The 14,993-nt window shown below is 45.3% G+C and overlaps 1 protein-coding gene across 1 annotated transcript in view; it reads left to right on the top strand.

Annotated features, from left to right (window-relative positions):
- Positions 1 to 3,542: 3,542 nt before the first annotated feature.
- Positions 3,543 to 14,993, top strand: part of LOC121276098 (disintegrin and metalloproteinase domain-containing protein 12-like) — a 772,855-nt gene continuing 761,404 nt past the window's right edge. Inside the window, exon 1 of the mRNA XM_041184044.1 lies at positions 3,543 to 3,925. Coding sequence (XP_041039978.1) covers positions 3,706 to 3,925 — 220 coding nt within the window. The 5' untranslated portion in view covers positions 3,543 to 3,705. The remainder of the gene's footprint in view (positions 3,926 to 14,993) is intronic.

Consider the following 14,993-nt stretch of genomic DNA (forward strand, 5'->3'; position numbering starts at 1 on the left):
GGATGATCCTGATGATGGAGGAGTCCAGAACCAGGGGTCACAGTCTGAGGATATGGGGTAGACCATTTAGGACTGAGATGAGGAAAACTTTCTTCACCCAGAGAGTGGTGAGCCTGTGGAATTCACTACCACAGAAAGCAGTTGAGGCCAAAACATTGTATGCTTTCAAGAAGGAGTTAGATATAGCTATTGGGGTGAAAGGGATCAAAGGATATGGGGAGTAAGCGGGAGCAGGCTATTGAGTTGGATGTTCAGCTATGACCATAATGAATGGCGGAGCAGGTTCAAAGGGCCGAATGGCCTACTCCTGCTCCTATTTTCTCTGTTTCTATGACGCAGAGAACTATGTGAATAGCACATGTCGGGAGGTGGTCACATTTGAGGTTAAGCAAGTGCAGGTAGAGAGGGAATGGGTGACTTAGTTTTCATGTGATGTCACATATCTGCACCATCACTTCGATTACCTATTACCTCCATAATGTCATCTGACTCCACTCCTGCCTCAGCTCATCAGCTGAAACCATAACCTCTGACCTAGTTGCCTCTAGACCAGACTATTCAAATGCACTTCTGGCTGGCCTCGGTATGTTTAAGGCCATTAAAATCCTGCTGTCCATGTCCCAACTTGAACCAACTCTATTTCACCCATCACCCCACGTGCTGACCTACATTGGCTATTTTTGTAATTCACTCATGGGATGTGAACTTCACTGGCTAGAACAGCATTTATTGCCCATCCCTCGTTGCCCTTGAGAAATTGATGGTGAGCTGCCTTCTTGATCCACTGCAGTCCACGATCTGTAGGTACACCCGCAGTGCTGTTAGGGAGGGAGTTCCAGGATTTTGACCCAGCGACAGTGAAGGAACGGCGATATATTTCCAAGTCAGGATGGTGAGTGACTTGGAGGTGAACTTCCAGGTGGTAGTGTTCCCATCTATCTGCTGCCCTTGTCCTTTTAGATGGTAGTGGTCGTGGGTTTGGAAAGAGCTGTTGAAGGAGCCTTGGTGAATTTCTGCAGTGTATCTTGTAGATGGTACACACACTGCTGTTACTATGCATCGGTGGTGGAGGGAGTAAATGTTTGTGGATGGGGTGCCAATCAAGCTTTGTCCTGGATGGTGTCAAGCTTCTTGAGTGTTGTAGGAGCTGCACTCATCCAGGCAAGTGGGGAGTATTCCATCACACTCCTGACTTGTATCACAGAATCACAGAATCTTAACAGCACAGAAGTAGGCCGTTTGGCTCATCATGGCTGTACGAGCTCTCCAAATGCGCATCATGACTTGGTGCCATTACTCTGCCTTTTCCCGTATCCCTTTTTAAATAATCATCTAATGCCGTATTGAATGCCTCGATTGAACCTGCCTCGACCACATTTCCAAGCAGTACCTTCCAGACCATGCGTGTGAAAAAATTGTGGACAGGCTTTGGGGAGTCAGGAGGTGAGTTACTCGCTGCAGGATTCCAAGCCTCTGACCTGCTTTTGTAGCCACAGTGTTTATCAGGCCAATCCTGTTCAGTTTTGGGTCAATGGTAACTCCAAGGATGTTGATAGTGGGAGCGAATAATAGTAATGCCATTGAATGTCAATGGGCGATGGTTAGATACTCTCTTGTTGAAGATGGTCATTGCCCGGCACCTGTGTGGCATGAATGTTACTTGCCACTTGTCACCCAAGTCTGGATATTGTCCAGGTCTTGCTGTATTTGGACATGGACTGCTGGTTAAGGAATGCCTCAATTTTAGAATTCGCATCCATTTTTAATTCCCTCCAGGGCCTTATTCCTCAATATCTCTGTATTCTCCTCCAGTCCCACAATCCTCTGAGATATCTGTGTGTCCCCCCGCCCCCCCCCACCCCCCCAGCTCAAGCATCTGAGCATCCTTGGTTTCAATTGCTCCTCCATTGGTGGCTATGCCTTCAGCTTCCAAGGCCCTTAGACTGGAATTCCTTCCCGAAACCTCTCCACCTCTCTACTCCTCTTTCCTACTTCATCACGCTCTTTAAAACCTACTTCCTTGGCCAAGCTTTTGGTCACTTGCACTAAGATTTTCTTATGTGACCAAATGTAAATCTTGTTTATCGCCCGTTAGTGAAGTGCCTCGGGATGCTTTACTACAATAAAAGTGCTATATAAATATATGTTCTTGTTAAATTGTAATCTAATTTTGCAAGAGGTTTGAATAAGCAGCACAGAATCCTCGAATATAAACAGGCAAATCATTCAGTAAACTACAGTCAGAGCAATTTCCCAAACTGATCGCTGAGGAGAGAGATTAATTAAGTTGCAAATTCTGGGAATTTCAAAAACAGAAATGAGTAACAATGTAAATTGTTCAGAACAGTGAGTTTGTTCCTGAATGTTACAGTATCGGTCCTGGACTGGGAGTGATATCTGCTCTGTGCTCTATTTCCAACGTCAGAGAGCAGACAGACAAATGTTCTGCTTGGGTTTCTTTATCTGAACATGGACCATGTCTCCAACTGAAATGGCAAAGTATATCTGCACTGCTCTCTGATATAACAATATGTTCCATAGTGTTTCACAAGGCATCAAGATCAGTCAGCAGAAATTAGGGGAAAGGACATGAAAATTGAATGCAAGAACAGTCAGAAAAGCAAGTTATGAGAAGGGGTTATGAATAGGGTGAGGGAGCAGCCGGACAGGGGTCTCAGGAGAATGTTCCAGAGTGAGGGGTATGAGAGTTGAATGTTCCACCAGTGATGGAGTGAGAGGGGGAGATTTACAGAGTTAGAGGCTCTGCTCCCTTCAAAGGGGACCCAGACATCCCTTCCATAGAAGCATGGAAATTTACAGAGTGGAAGGAGGCCATTCAGCCCATCATGTCTATACTAGCTTGTTGAAAGACCTGTCCAATTTGCCTTACCGCCCAGCCCTTTCCCCATAGCCTCACAGATTTTTCCTTTTCAAGTGTTTATGTAATTTACCTTTGATTCTGCCTTCCTTAACTTGCTGTGTAATAAAATCTCCTCTTGCTTCTGGTTCTTCTGCTAGTTGGAGTATTGGCTGAGGTTTACAAACACTGCAGTCTTTCTAACTTTTGGTTTTCTCACCATTGTGCATTGGTGGTGTGCTCTGTTGCTGCACCACTCCTTTTTCCTTGGCAGCAGGACTCCCACTTGCTACTCAACCCCCATGCCGCCAAACCCCCTCCCAATTGCCCCAACTCTCCAGCTCTCAGTAGCGATCAGTAATCCTGATCCAATAAGCAGCTTGAAGTTTCAGCTGTGTCAGAGAGGCAAGTTGGTGTCTCAAGGAAGGAAACCGGACCCTCAATATCTAGCTTCGCATCAAAAGATGGCAACTCTGACACTGCAACAACTCCCTCAGTAATGAAATCGGAAACCTATCTCTGTGCATTCTGTGTCTGCACTGTAGGAGTTTACAGTGTAGCAGCAGAATGCATTGCTTGATCCTGCTCCCAACTTGTTCAAACCTATCTCCTGTTTAGGGTTTCCATGTTTTACTTCCTCCTCCTACTTCCTGGGTAAGACAGGGGCTGTTACAAAGTTACTTCTGACATGAATCACAGAATGACAGATTCAAAAACAAGCTGGGAACCCATGCCTGGGACAGAGAGAGATTGACAGTGCAAAGGACAGAGACAGAAAGTCAGAGAAAACTCTGTTAATAAAGGGAGAGAACTTCGAGGTGGAGAGTAAAGGATTGTGATCATTCGCAATGTTTGCCAGCAACATGTGTTTGGTATTTCTGATCTGGTGCCAGGTTTTAAATCTTTCAGCAGCGGCAAATGAAGAGACTCCAGCTGACGATGTGATAACTCTCAGGAATGGGACATTGTCAACTGCCCCCAGTGACAGACCCGCCGATCATTCACCAGGAGCTGATTGGGAAACTGAGATTAAAGGAGCTGCTTCAGATGGACAAGGAAGTTTTTCAGGTGAGAAAGAACACTGATGGTTTTAGCCTCAGTAATTCTGTTCTATAAATATTGAGAACACTGCAATAAGAAAAATGGACAAGGTACAGTTCAGGGATACAGCATGGGTTCAGTTCAGGGGTACAGCTCTTCAGGGATACAGCATGGGTTCAGTTCAGGGGTACAGCACTCCAGGGGTACAGCATGGATTCAGTTCAGGGGTACAGCACTTCAGGGGTACAGCACTTCAGGGGTACAACATGGGTTCAGTTCAGGGGTACAGCTCTTCAGGGGTACAACATGGGTTCAGTTCAGGGGTACAGCTCTTCAGGGGTAAAGCATGGGTTCAGCTCAGGGGTACAGCACTTCAGGGGTACAACATGGGTTCACTTCAGGGGTACAGCACTTCAGGGGTATAACATGGGTTCAGTTTAGGGGTACAGCTCTTCAGGGGTATAACATGGGTTCAGTTCAGGGGTACAGCTCTTCAGGGGTACAACATGGGTTCAGTTTAGGGGTACAGCACTTCAGGGGTATAACATGGGTTCAGTTTAGGGGTACAGCTCTTCAGGGGTACAACATGGGTTCAGTTCAGGGGTACAGCACTTCAGGGGTACAGCATGGATTCAGTTCAGGGGTACAGCACTTCAGGGGTACAGCATGGGTTCAGCTCAGGGGTACAGCACTTCAGGGGTACAACATGGGTTCACTTCAGGGGTACAGCACTTCAGGGGTATAACATGGGTTCAGTTTAGGGGTACAGCTCTTCAGGGGTATAACATGGGTTCAGTTCAGGGGTACAGCTCTTCAGGGGTACAACATGGGTTCAGTTTAGGGGTACAGCTCTTCAGGGGTATAACATGGGTTCAGTTTAGGGGTACAGCTCTTCAGGGGTACAACATGGGTTCAGTTCAGGGGTACAGTTCTTCAGGGGTATAACATGGGTTCAGTTCAGGGGCACATCTCTTCAGGGGTACAGCATGGGTTCAGTTCAGGGGTACAGCTCTTCAGGGGTATAACATGGGTTCAGTTCAGGGGCACAGCTCTTCAGGGGTATAACATGGGTTCATTTCAGGGGCACATCTCTTATGGGGTACAGCATGGGTTCAGCTCAGGGGTATAGCTCTTCAGGGATACAACATGGTTTCAGTTTAGGGGCACAGCTCTTCAGAGGTATAACATGGGTTCAGTTCAGGGGCACATCTCTTATGGGGTACAGCATGGGTTCAGTTCAGGGGTACAGCTCTTCAGGGGTACAGCATGGGTCCAGTTCAGGGGTACAGCTCTTCAGCGGTACAGCAGAGGTTCAGTTCAGGGGTACAGCTCTCTAGGATCCAGCTCAGGCACCATTCAGGGCTACAGCTCTGCAGGTGTTCAATGCAGGTTTAGTTCAGGGTTAAATCTCAGGTTCAGTTCAGGGCTACAGCTCTGCAGGGGTACAACACAGGTTTAGTTCAGGGTTATAGCTCAGGTTCAGTTCAGGGCTACAGCTCTGCAGGGGTACAACACAGGTTTAGTTCAGGGTTATAGCTCAGGTTCAGTTCAGGGCTACAGCTCTGCAGGGGCACAACACAGGTTTAGTTCAGGGTTATAGCTCAGGTTCAGTTCAGGGCTACAGCTCTGCAGGGGTACAAAACCGATTTAGTTCATGCGTGCCGCACTTCAGGGGTACGATGCAAGTTCAGTTCAGGGGTACAGCTCTTAAGGGTTATAGCACAATGTTAGGACCGATGCAATAGGCAAAGCTGAGTTATTTAAAAATCCCAGAGGGAAACTTTAAACGACTGTCATAAACTATAATTTTAAGTGTTTTGTTTGAGATGCAACTCTAAATTCAGGAATCAGCCCACTCATTCTCGACGTTTTATATTAAACTAAGTGAAACGTTTTATTAATTTACACAGGTTAAAACCTATGGACACATGGCCAAAAATTACAACTATCATAACTTTTAACACATTCCCCAACTAAGTTCAATTAAGGCAATAGCAACATAGACTTAACCAAACACCAAGCAAAGCATTTTCATCTTACAAATTCAAAATGAGGTCCTTTCAACTGTGGAAACAGTTGGAGGCTTACAGCTGCCTTTTGATTTTAAATTGCCTCTGCTCTGCACACCCAAAAACTACTGAAGCTATGCCTACCACCACTGATTGAATTCAAATTCTCATTGTCTCACCAGTCTCTTTGAACTTCACATTTTAACAATGAAACCACATTCATTGTAACAATTTTATTAATAATATAAACATATTGCTTGGTAGCTGCTAGAAAGATGTCAAGTTTTCATCCCACTTCTTGAATGCTGTATTCAAAGATTGCAAATGCACACCATATGTCTTACATGTCAAAACTAGTACATATGTAAGTACCCAGACTAGCTGGCTTTAATCCAATTAAGACATAACGACAAAATAAAAATCTATTTTAGCAGAAAAATATTTTCCAAAATATTATATACATTAATAGCTTCATAAAATATAGGGACACGGAGAATTCAAAATACTGGCACGTAGTGACACTGAGAGATCACAGTACTGACACATAGAGACACTGAGAGATCATAGTACTGGCACGTAGAGACACCGAGAGATCACAGTACTGGGACGTAGTAACAGTGAGAGATCACAGTACTGACACGTAGTGACACTGACAGAATACAGTAGTAACGAGTAGAGACACTGAGAGATCAAAGTACTGGCACGTAGTAATACTGAGAGATAACAGTACTGACATGTAGTGACACTGAGAGATCACAGTACAGGCACGTAGTAACACTGAGAGAACACAGTACTGACACGTAGTGACACTGAGAGATCACAGTACTGGCAAGTAGTGACACTGAGAGATCACAGTAATGGCACGAAGTGACATTGAGAGATCACAGTACTGGCACGTAGTGACACTGAGAGATCAAGGTACTGGCACGTAGTGACACTGAGAGATCACAGTACTGACACATAGAGACACTAAGAGATCACAGTACTGGCAGGCAGAGACACTGAGAGATCACAGTACTGGCACGTAATAACAGTGAGAGATCACAGTACTTGACACGTAGTGACACTGAAAGATCACAGTGCTAACACGTAGAGACACTGAGAGACCACAGTACTGGCACGTAGTAACACTGAGAGATCACAGTACTGACACGTAGTGACACTGAGAGATCACAGTACTGGCACATAGTGACACTGAGAGATCAAAGTACTGACACGTAGTGACACTGAGAGATCACAGTACTGGCACGTAGTAACACAGAGATCACAGTACTGACACGTAGTGACACTGAGAGATCACAGTTCTGGCACGTAGTGACACTGAGAGATCACAGTACTGGCAAGTAGTGACACTGAGAGATCACAGTAATGGCACGAAGTGACATTGAGAGATCACAGTACTGGCACGTAGTGACAAAGAGAGATCAAGGTACTGGCACGTAGTGACACTGAGAGATCACAGTACTGACACATAGAGACACTAAGAGATCACAGTACTGGCAGGCAGAGACACTGAGAGATCACAGTACTGGCACATAATAACAGTGAGAGATCACAGTACTGACACGTAGTGACACTGAGAGATCACAGTGCTAACACGTAGAGACACTGAGAGATCACAGTACTGGCACGTAGTAACACTGAGAGATCACAGTACTGACACGTAGTGACACTGAGAGATCACAGTACTGGCACATAGTGACACTGAGAGATCACAGTACTGACACGTAGTGACACTGAGAGATCACAGTACTGGCATGTAGTAACACTGAGACATCACAGTACTGGCTCATACTGACAGTGAGAGATAACAGTATTGGCACATAGTGAAACTGAGGGATCTCAGTACTGACGAGTAGTGACACTGAGAGATCACAGTGATGGCATGTAGTGACACTGAGAGATCACAGTACTGCACGTAGTAACACTGAGAGATGACAGTACTGGCACGTAGTGACACTGAGAGATCACAGTATTGGCACGTAGTGACACTGAGAGAACACAGTGATGGCACATCGAGACAAAGAGAGATCACAGTACTGACACGTAGTAAAACTGAGAGATCACAGTACTGACACGTAGTAACACTGAGAGATGACAGTACTGACACGTAGTAAAACTGAGAGATCACAGTACTGACACGTAGTAAAACTGATAGATCACAGTACTGACACGTAATAAAACTGAGAGATCACAGTAGTGACACGTAGTAAAACTGAGAGATCACAGTACTGACACGTAGTGACACTGAGAGATCACAGTACTGACATGTAGTAACAATGAGAGATCACATTACTGGCACGTAGCAACACTGAGAGATCAGAGTACTGGCTCATAGTAACACTGAGAGATCACAGTACTCACACGTAGTGACACTGAAAGATCACAGTACTGGCACATAGTGATACTGAGAGATCACAGTACTATCTCATAGTGACACTGAGAGAACACAGTACTGACACGTAGTAACACTGAGAGATCACAGTACCGACACGTAGTGACATTGAGAAATCACAGTACTGACACGTAGTAACGCAGAAATATCACAGTACTGGTGCGTAGTGACATTGAGAGATCACAGTACTGGCACGTATTGACACGGAGAGATCACAGTACTGGCACGTAGTGACACTGAGAGATCACAGTGATGGCACATAGAGAAATTGACAGGTCACAGTACTGACACGTATTAACACTGAGATATCACAGTACTGACACATAGTAACAGTGAGATATCACAGTACTGGCACGTAGTGACACTGAGAAATCACAGTAATGGCATGTAGTGACACTGAGAGATCACAGAACTGGAACGTAGTGACACTGAGCGATCACAGTACTGGCACATAGTGACACTGACAGACCACAGTACTGGCACGTAGTGACACTGAAAGATCAAAGTACTGGCACGTAGTGACACTGAGAGATCACAGTATTGGCACGTAGTGACACTGAGAGATCACAGTATTGGCACGTAGTGACTTTGAGAGATCACAGTACTGGCACATAGAGACACTGAGAGATCATAGTACTGGCACGTAGTGACACTGAGAAATCACAGTACAGGCACGTAGTGACACTGAGAGATCACAGTACTGGCACATAGTGACACTGAGAAATCACAGTACAGGCACGTAGTGACACTGAGAGATCACAGTACTGGCACGTAGTGACACTGACAGATCACAGCTCTGACACATAGTGACACTGAGAGATCACAGTACTGACATGTAGAGACACAGAGAGCTCACAGTACTGGCACGTAGTGACATTGAGAGATCACTGTACTGGCACATGGTGACAAAGAGAGATCAAAGTGATGGCTCATAGAGACATTGAGATCTCACGGTACTGGCACATAGTGACACGGAGAGATCACAGTACTCGCACGTGTGACACTGAGAGATCACAGTACTGGCAAGTAGTGACATTGAGAGATCACAGTACTGGTGTGTAGTGACACTGAGAGATCACAGTACTGGCACGTATTGAAACGGAGAGATCACAGTACTGGCACGTAGTGACACTGAGAGATCACAGTATTGACACATAGTGACACTGAGAGATCACAGTACTGGCTCATAGTGACACTGAGAGATCACAGTGCTGGCACGTAGTGACACTGAGAGATCACAGTACTGACTTGTAGTGACACTGAGAGATCACAGTACTGGCACCTAGTGACAATGAGAGATCACAGTACTGACATGTAGTGACACTAAGAGATCACAGTACTGACACGTAGAGACACAGCGAGCTCGCAGTACTGGCACGTAGTGACATTGAGAGATCACTGTACTGGCACATAGTGACACTGAGAGATCAAAGTGATGGCTCATAGAGACTTTGAGATCTCACAGTACTGGCACGTATTGACACGGAGAGATCACAGTACTGGCACGTAGTGACACTGAGAGATCACAGTATTGGCACGTAGTGACACTGAGAGATCACAGTGATGGCACATAGAGACACTGAGAGATCGCAGTACTGACACGTAGTAAAACTGAGATATCACAGTACTGACACATAATAAAACTGAGATATCACAGTACTGACACGTAGTAAAACTGAGAGATCACAGTACTGACACATAGTAAAACTGAGAGATCACAGTACTGACATGTAGTAAAACTGAGAGATCACAGTACTGACACATAGTGACACTGAGAGATCACAGTACTGACACGTAGTAACACTTAGAGATCACAGTACTGGCACATAGTAACACTGAGAGATCATAGTACTGGCTCATAGTAACACTGAGAGATCACAGTACTCACACGTAGTGATACTGAGAGATCACAGTACTGGCTCATAGTGAAACTGAGAGATCACAGTACTGACACATAGAGACACTAAGAGATCACAGTACTGGCAGGCAGAGACACTGAGAGATCACAGTACTGGCACGTAATAACAGTGAGAGATCACAGTACTGACACGTAGTGACACTGAAAGATCACAGTGCTAACACGTAGAGAAACTGAGAGACCACAGTACTGGCACGTAGTAACACTGAGAGATCACAGTACTGACACGTAGTGACACTGAGAGATCACAGTACTGGCACGTAGTAACACAGAGATCACAGTACTGACACGTAGTGACACTGAGAGATCACAGTACTGGCACGTAGTGACACTGAGAGATCACAGTACTGGCAAGTAGTGACACTGAGAGATCACAGTAATGGCACGAAGTGACATTGAGAGATCACAGTACTGGCACGTAGTGACACTGAGAGATCAAGGTACTGGCACGTAGTGACACTGAGAGATCACAGTACTGACACATAGAGACACTGAGAGATCACAGTACTGGCAGGCAGAGACACTGAGAGATCACAGTACTGGCACGTAATAACAGTGAGAGATCACAGTACTGACATGTAGTGACACTGAGAGATCACAGTGCTAACACGTAGAGACACTGAGAGATCACAGTACTGGCACGTAGTAACACTGAGAGATCACAGTACTGACACGTATTGACAGTGAGAGATCACAGTACTGGCACATAGTGACACTGAGAGATCACAGTACTGACACGTAGTGACACTGAGAGATCACAGTACTGGCATGTAGTAACACTGAGACATCAGAGTACTGGCTCATACTGACACTGAGAGATAACAGTATTGGCACATAGTGAAACTGAGAGATCTCAGTACTGACGAGTAGTGACACTGAGAGATCACAGTGACGGCATGTAGTGACACTGAGAGATCACAGTACTGCACGTAGTAACACTGAGAGATGACAGTACTGGCACGTAGTGACACTGAGAGATCACAGTATTGGCACGTAGTGACACTGAGAGAACACAGTGAAGGCACATCGAGACAATGAGAGATGACAGTACTGACACGTAGTAAAACTGAGAGATCACAGTACTGACACGTAGTAACACTGAGAGATGACAGTACTGACACGTAGTAAAACTGAGAGATCACAGTACTGGCTCATACTGACAGTGAGAGATAACAGTATTGGCACAGAGTGAAACTGATAGATCTCAGTACTGATGAGTAGTGACACTGAGAGATCACAGTTATGGCATGTAGTGACACTGAGAGATCACAGTACTGCACGTAGTAACACTGAGAGATCACAGTACTGGCACGTAGTGACACTGAGAGATCACAGTATTGGCACGTAGTGACACTGAGAGAACACAGTGATGGCACATCGAGACACTGAGAGATCACAGTACTGACACGTAGTAAAACTGAGAGATCACAGTACTGACACGTAGTAAAACTGAGAGATCACAGTACTGACACGTAGCAAAACTGAGAGATCACAGTACTGACACGTAGCAAAACTGATAGATCACAGTACTGACACGTAATAAAACTGAGAGACCACAGTAGTGACACGTAGTAAAACTGAGAGATCACAGTACTGACACGTAGTGACACTGAGAGATCACAGTACTGACATGTAGTAACAATGAGAGATCACATTACTGGCACGTAGCAACACTGAGAGATCACAGTACTGGCTCATAGTAACACTGAGAGATCATAGTACTCACACGTAGTGACACTGAAAGATCACAGTACTGGCACATAGTGATACTGAGAGATCACAGTACTATCTCATAGTGACACTGAGAGATCACAGTACTGGCACGTAGTAACACTGAGAGATCACAGTACCGACACGTAGTGACACTGAGAAATCACAGTACTGACACGTAGTAACGCTGAAATATCACAGTACTGGCACGTAGTGACACTGAGAGATCACAGTACTGGCACGTAGTGACACTGAGAGATCACAGTGATGGCACATAGAGAAATTGACAGATCACAGTACTGACACGTATTAACACTGAGATATCACAGTACTGACACATAGTAACAGTGAGCTATCACAGTACTGGCACATAGTGACACTGAAAAATCACAGTAATGGCACGTAGTGACACTGAGAGATCACAGAACTGGAACGTAGTGACACTGAGCGATCACAGTACTGGCACATAGTGACACTGACAGACCACAGTACTGGCACGTAGTGACACTGAAAGATCAAAGTACTGGCACGTAGTGACACTGAGAGATCACAGTATTGGCACGTAGTGACACTGAGAGATCGCAGTATTGGCACGTAGTGACATTGAGAGATCACAGTACTGGCACATAGAGACACTGAGAGATCACAGTACTGGCACGTAGTGACACTGAGAAATCACAGTACAGGCACGTAGTGACACTGAGAGATCACAGTACTGGCACGTAGTGACACTGAAAGATCACAGTGCTAACACGTAGAGACACTGAGAGACCACAGTACTGGCACGTAGTAACACTGAGAGATCACAGTACTGACACGTAGTGACACTGAGAGATCACAGTACTGGCACATAGTGACACTGAGAGATCAAAGTACTGACACGTAGTGACACTGAGAGATCACAGTACTAGCACGTAGTAACACAGAGATCACAGTACTGACACGTAGTGACACTGAGAGATCACAGTACTGGCACGTAGTGACACTGAGAGATCACAGTACTGGCAAGTAGTGACACTGAGAGATCACAGTAATGGCACGAAGTGACATTGAGAGATCACAGTACTGGCACGTAGTGACACTGAGAGATCAAGGTACTGGCACGTAGTGACACTGAGAGATCACAGTACTGACACATACTGACACTATGAGATCACAGTACTGGCAGGCAGAGACACTGAGAGATCACAGTACTGGCACGTAATAACAGTGAGAGATCACAGTACTGACACGTAGTGACACTGAGAGATCACAGTGCTAACACGTAGAGACACTGAGAGATCACAGTACTGGCACGTAGTAACACTGAGAGATCACAGTACTGACACGTAGTGACACTGAGAGATCACAGTACTGGCACATAGTGACACTGAGAGATCACGGTACTGACACGTAGTGACACTGAGAGATCACAGTACTGGCATGTAGTAACACTGAGACATCAGAGTACTGGCTCATACTGACACTGAGAGATAACAGTATTGGCACATAGTGAAACTGAGAGATCTCAGTACTGACGAGTAGTGACACTGAGAGATCACAGTGATGGCATGTAGTGACACTGAGAGATCACAGTACTGCACGTAGTAACACTGAGAGATGACAGTACTGGCACGTAGTGACACTGAGAGAACACAGTATTGGCACGTAGTGACACTGAGAGAACACAGTGATGGCACATCGAGACACTGAGAGATCACAGTACTGACACGTAGTAAAACTGAGAGATCACAGTACTGACACGTAGTAACACTGAGAGATGACAGTACTGACACGTAGTAAAACTGAGAGATCACAGTACTGACACGTAGCAAAACTGAGAGATCACAGTACTGACACGTAGTAAAACTGATAGATCACAGTACTGACACGTAATAAAACTGAGAGATCACAGTAGTGACACGTAGTAAAACTGAGAGATCACAGTACTGACACGTAGTGACACTGAGAGATCACAGTACTGACATGTAGTAACAATGAGAGATCACATTACTGGCACGTAGCAACACTGAGAGATCATAGTACTGGCTTATAGTAACACTGAGGGATCACAGTACTCACACGTAGTGACACTGAGAGATCACAGTACTGGCTCATAGTGAAACTGAGAGATCACAGTACTGGCACGTAGTGACACTGAGAGATCACAGTGATGGCACATAGAGAAATTGACAGATCACTGTACTGACACGTATTAACACTGAGATATCACAGTACTGACACAAAGTAACAGTGAGCTATCACAGTACTGGCACATAGTGATACTGAGAGATCACAGTACTATCTCATAGTGACACTGAGAGATCACAGTACTGACACATAGTAACACTGAGGGATCACAGTACCGACACGTAGTGACACTGAGAAATCACAGTACTGACACGTAGTAACGCTGAAATATCACAGTACTGGCACGTAGTGACACTGAGAGATCACAGTACTGGCACGTATTGACACTGAGAGATAACAGTACTGACACATAGTAACAGTGAGATATCACAGTACTGGCACGTAGTGACACTGAGAAATCACAGTAATGGCACGTAGTGACACTGAGAGATCACAGAACTGGAAAGTAGTGACGCTGAGCGATCACAGTACTGGCACATAGTGACACTGACAGACCACAGTACTGGCACGTAGTGACACTGAAAGATCAAAGTACTGGCACGTAGTGACACTGAGAGATCACAGTATTGTCACGTAGTGACACTGAGAGATCACAGTATTGGCACGTAGTGACTTTGAGAGATCACAGTACTGGCACATAGAGACACTGAGAGATCACAGTACTGGCACGTAGTGACACTGAGAAATCACAGTACTGGCACGTATTGACACTGAGAGATCACAGTACTGGTACGTAGTGACACTGACAGATCACAGCTCTGACACTTAGTGACACTGAGAGATCACAGTACTGACATGTAGAGACACAGAGACCTCACAGTTCTGGCACGTAGTGACATTGAGAGATCACTGTACTGGCACATGGTGACAATGAGAGATCAAAGTGATGGCGCATAGAGACATTGAGATCTCACGGTACTGGCACGTAGTGAC

The sequence above is a fragment of the Carcharodon carcharias genome, chromosome 1, assembly GCF_017639515.1.
Source record: "Carcharodon carcharias isolate sCarCar2 chromosome 1, sCarCar2.pri, whole genome shotgun sequence".
In the NCBI taxonomy this organism is placed as follows: Eukaryota; Metazoa; Chordata; class Chondrichthyes; order Lamniformes; family Lamnidae; genus Carcharodon; species Carcharodon carcharias.